The sequence below is a fragment of the Microchirus variegatus genome, assembly GCF_963457635.1.
Source record: "Microchirus variegatus genome assembly, chromosome: 10".
Classification (NCBI taxonomy): Eukaryota; Metazoa; Chordata; class Actinopteri; order Pleuronectiformes; family Soleidae; genus Microchirus; species Microchirus variegatus.
In genome coordinates, this window is record NC_139811.1 from 14,198,251 (window position 1) to 14,203,633 (window position 5,383).

The 5,383-nt window shown below is 38.3% G+C and overlaps 1 protein-coding gene across 1 annotated transcript; it reads left to right on the forward strand.

The window, feature by feature from the left end:
- Positions 1-2,338: 2,338 nt before the first annotated feature.
- aqp8b (aquaporin 8b) lies at positions 2,339-4,767 on the forward strand (the record flags this gene model as incomplete). Its single annotated transcript, XM_083896282.1, has 5 exons — positions 2,339-2,598; positions 2,968-3,094; positions 3,195-3,409; positions 4,476-4,610; positions 4,725-4,767. 5 exons carry the CDS (start codon positions 2,339-2,341, stop codon positions 4,765-4,767), a joined length of 780 nt encoding a protein of 259 aa, XP_083752408.1.
- Between the last annotated feature and the right edge of the window lie 616 nt (positions 4,768-5,383).

Below are 5,383 nucleotides of genomic sequence, written 5' to 3' on the forward strand. Positions count from 1 at the left end.
CGCGACACAGGATATTAAGTCACTTTTGGTGCATACCCTCTATGTTCACGCGCCAGTGCTGGTGCTAATCACATGGTTCTAGTCTGTATTTTCCCCCTGTAGGTCTTTATTGTGCTGAATTTTTATTTTTACTCAGTAACGGATAGGATTTATGAAGTAGCTAAGTACAATACTTGAGTCAATACGTGCTCAAGTAAAATACAAAATCCTGATTTTAAATTGTACTTAAAAAATACAAAATGCACAAAAAAAAAGTATTCAATACAGTAACTTGAGTAAATGTATTTCGTTACTTTCCACCTCTGGGTAAGGGTTAGAACTGGGTTTAGGCACTTAGTTGTGATGGTTAAGATTAGGGATTACTTAGGGAATGCAATATGTCTATTAGTGTCCTCACTACAAATGCTATGTAAACATGTCTTTAGTAGGCCATAAGGGCAAACTGTGTCTCACAACCTGTGTCTGTGCAACTTTAAAGAACCCTTTGATGCTTAATAGTTGGTTTAAGGATAGAATTAGTTCAAGGATACAGTTCGGCTTGTCGTGGAGATGGCTAAGGTTAAGGTAAGGGATATCACTTTGTTTAGGTTGTCCAAATTCAAGGAAGTCAGTGTACTGTCCTAAGAAGAGTAGCTAGTCTTGTATACTATGTGTTGCCTCTTCAGGGCCTTTTCTGGCATAGACACTGTCCTCGTCAGGACTAGTAGTCTTCATGGATTTTTAAATTGTGGTTAGGATTAGGTATTATTGTTATTGGTAATGTTAGGAATGAAGCTTTGTCTAAGCTGTCAAAATGAATGGAAAGCTGTGCACACTGTGTGTGTGTGTGTGTGTGTGTGTGTGTGTGTGTGTGTGTGTGTGTGTGTGTGTGTGTGTGTGTGTGTGTGTGTGTGTGTGTGTGTGTGTGTGTGTGTGTGTGTGTGTGTGAACCTTTTGGACCTTCACTTAAGATACTTCACCTGTGTTTGGTTCGATGTTAAAGAACAACCAGTGTGGTAGTTTCACATCTGTGATTTGCAGGCTGCTGTGCAGTCAAGTGAAAAGACATCTCACAAAACAGGTTGTGTGAGAGAGTATGTGTGCTCACATCTGTGGCAGTGACATTACCTTCATTGGTCTTTATTTATAGTTCACAAAAAAAAAAAGAAAAAGCTCTGATACTTTGAACTGTCTTACAAAAAAATTAAGAATGTCTATAAAGATCCTGCTTCCCACTCTAAACCAGAAATGACCTGAGCACTCCTCATTGACATAAAACATCTGTAGGGATTTAGGGATGGCACGATACCATTGTCTTGTAATCCGATACAGACACCGATATCACAAACTTGAGTATCTACCGATACCGATATCAGTCCGATACATTTTTTATTTTAGACTTTTTAAACTATTGAAGCTGTTAACAACACATTTCCACTGTAGCCATTTCAAGCTATTTCAAAAACAACAATTCTTCATTTTTTCCTGTCTGATATCTGATCCAGTGATTTTGACCATGTATCGGACCTATGCCAAGTATCATATGGGCTCATCCCTACATGTTTCTGTTGACATTAAAATATAATTGTTGGCTGAGATAATACTATACTATCTTTTCAAGCTCCCTCATTTCAATATCAACCCCAAAAAACACGACATTCAGATTATATTCTAGATTACTCTCATGTTATCTTCACTCTACAAATCTAAACAAACAATCATATGAGAACGGCAAATGTAAAATAGATGCAGACTCTGTCTTTCTCGTCAGGATTGGTTTATGTTTCTTTGACTAATGTGTAATCACCTTGTGGTCAATGAGTTATTCGGTGAATCTGCTGGATTATGAAAGTATGCAATTTAGGTACTTATCTTTCCCCAATTAGAAACAAAAGCAGAGACTTTGCTCTTGGGTAAACATTTGGCAAGTGTGCATCCTTATCTACCCTAATGTTTTCTTAACAAGGCCGTCAGACCTCCTTTTCAAGGATGCTCAGCCTAAATTCTAACTTTTTATTCCCAACTCACATTCAATTCCTGTAAGAACTCTCTGTCCCACTTTGATATCTTCGTAGAAAACGTATGTTAATTCTACATTGACTTGAACATGTCTGAAGCTCCATTCACTGGCTAACTAGCTCAACAACTCATCAGCAAAGTTCATCAAATATTTGCCAGAGCCAATGATAAAAACTCCCCCCCCTTTTTTGTTGTTGAATATGAATAAGAGTTTATGGCAGGTCAGAGGAGAAACATTTGCCAGACTCAGAACAGTCACACTGGAGTCACAGATCAAATTTGGCAGAGTCAGTGTTGCATCGTCTGCTCTTTGTGACCGGATCTCTCTGAGAATAATCCAATGGCGGATAAGAAGATGGAGATGTGTGAAGTCGAGACATCTCTGATGACTTCGGAGTCCAAACAAGCTCCGGCCAGAGCTCCCAACAAGTTCGAGAAGATATATCAGCCGTGCCTGGGCGAGCTGGTGGGAACCGCGTTCTTCGTGTTCATTGGCTGCGTGTCGGTCATTGAGAACGAGGAGTCTACGGGGAGGCTTCAGCCAGCTTTGGTGCATGGTTTTGCCATCGCTGTCTTGGTGACTTGCATGGCTGAGATTAGGTGAGGATCATCTACAAAAAAAAGATGTTTACACACGGTTTTCACTCAGTTGCCATGGGATTTTGGACGGTCAAGATTCAATTAAACACAAAGAAAATGCCTATTGGGTCATTAGAAATAGGATAGGTGGTTTTGGGTTTATAAAAATCCATTAAAAAAACAAAAGAAAGAGATTAATTGGAGACCAATGATTCTGACATACAACACATTTCCCATCTTAACTACTGAAAAATACATGATTAATTAAATTTAAAAATATTTCTTTGTATCTTGATGTACTTCATTTTGAATCCTTCATATACTTTTCTTTGTATGTGAAGGATAAAAAAAAAATCAGTCTGGATCAAAGTTTTCTCTCTGTCTCACCAGTGGCTCTCATTTCAACCCTCCATTCACCCTGGCCATCTATCTGTGTGGGGGCATGGAGCTGAATATGGTGGCCCCATATCTTGCATGTCAGCTGGTTGGAGGGATGCTGGGAGCTGCTATGGCAAAGGTGCAGCTGTCACTTTTCCTATAAATGTATAAATATACATCTTAAACTGTGCAATTTATTACAACTTGACAAATGAATCATGGCCGACTGATGCTGACAGGCGATGACCTCCAGCGACAACTTTGCCAAAGTCCACGGGGCTGCGTTTGCTGTGCTGCAGTCGGACGACCAAGTTGGAAGAGCTGTGTTTGCAGAAGTGGCCATGACCTGCCTGATCACCATGGTGCTGCTGCTGGGGGCCTTAAACACCAAGACCAGGAACCCCACGGTGCCTTTCCTGGTTGGCTGCACTGTAATCATGAACATCTTGGCTGGGTGAGTAAAAAGTTGTGATCGTTGACATATTCAAGTTGAATTTTTCGGCTAATCTGTTTTGGAGCGATATTTTGCAACAACAAAAAAATATTTGAATGATACATTAAAGCTGCAGCACGTAACTTTTCAGGAAAAAAAAGAGTTCCGTTTCCGTCTGGTATTCATGCACAGACACAATGCGACATATTTGTTTGCTATGTCCATCTGAAAATGGGCTCTGTCAAACAATACTATCAGACCTGTCTGAGGGAGCATTTGTGTGTTTATATACATATAAACATATAAATTACATATATTTATACCATCAAATTGCTGTGAGACCAGGTTTTTGAGCAGCAAAATTCACAAAGCTTCTTCGAGTTTTGAGTCATACATAAGCTGTCTCGTTTTACTCGCGCAACATTACTTAGTGCATTTGCATGCATGGTAAAAGTCAGATTTTATTCGGACCGAGACAATAATCCGGTTTTCTTAATGTCATGTAAACAAGTTAGCTCGACTTAATTGGAGCTAGTCTTAGTCAGACTGTTAATTCAATCCAATCCAATTTTATTTATAAAGCACATTTTTAAACCACACGTTGGGCTAAAGTGCAGTACATACGACACAAATAAATCAACAATAAGAGGGCTAAAAAAAAGATTAACAGTACATAAGTCATACCTAAAAGCCAATAAAAGAAGCATTTAAAAACAATAACAAAAAATAATAAAATAAGCTAAAAACACACTTAAGAAGCAGAACTCATTCTGGGTTAAAAGCCAATTGTGACATGATAATGTGATTCATAGTACGATTACTCCTGGATGTATACGCTTAGTCGGGGAAGATCCATAATCAGTATCAGTAATCAGTAGTGAACTCAAATGCCAATGGTTTGAAACTAGTGGACATTCATTTATAACCAAAAGTTACACACTACAGTTTTAATGGTTTTAATTTAATTTACAGATTTTTATCCATTGTAATCAGTGATGCAAAAAGATGCAAAAAAGAGAGATTTACATTGAGGTAATGATCCAAGACACTATGGTGAATCTGAATGATATCATTGAATGGTTTTCAGTGGAGCTATATCTGGGACATGTATGAACCCAGCCAGAGCCTTTGGTCCAGCTGTAGTGAGCAACTACTGGACCTATCACTGGGTCTACTGGGTTGGGCCTATCGCAGGAGGTCTAATAGCAGCAGTTTTGATCCGGTAGGTGTAAGAATATGCTTTCCTACTAACATATAAACCTTAATACAACAATCATTTGATCACTTGCATATAAATGAATGACACGTTACTAATTAAAGTTCCTATTTATTGCAGACTCCTTCTTGGAGACGAGAAGATACGACTCATTCTGAAATAAGAACAGCTCGATCATGAATGGTTTCACCTTTTTGCCTTTGTAGCATAGCTTGCTTGTTACACAATAAATTTGACCTTTTTTTAAGTGAAATACATGTTTGTTTTTTAATACGTAGTATCAGAAAAATGTAGTGTGCCGTCATAGAATCAAATATCATACTGAGCTTACAGGTTTATTCAATATAAAACAGGTCCTGCTACCTTAAGGCTATAGGTTAAGTTAAGCAGAGCTGTAGATGATTAGTGAAACAAGTCAACTTGCTTTTTCCTCTAAATGACAAAGTAAAATGGAAAAAAAAGTAATGCTGTGTTTTCGCGCATAATGCCACAATTTTCACATTTCATGGCATAAAACTCGTTGTCTTTTAGAACAAGATTCAGGAAGTTTATTGTCAAAGGCACAGTAGAGGGGAAAAAAAACGACTTTTCTAGTTTCCCCTGCAAAACACACACACACACAAAGCATACTAGAACATATATTCCTAGGGCAGATAAATACATGCTGGTTGCATGATTGTAATGCCAGACTCACAACCAAGTGCAGGAGTTACCACAAAAAAACACACCAGAGGGGAAAATTGAATAACTCATTACCTTTTGAAGAGGGAAACAGCTAT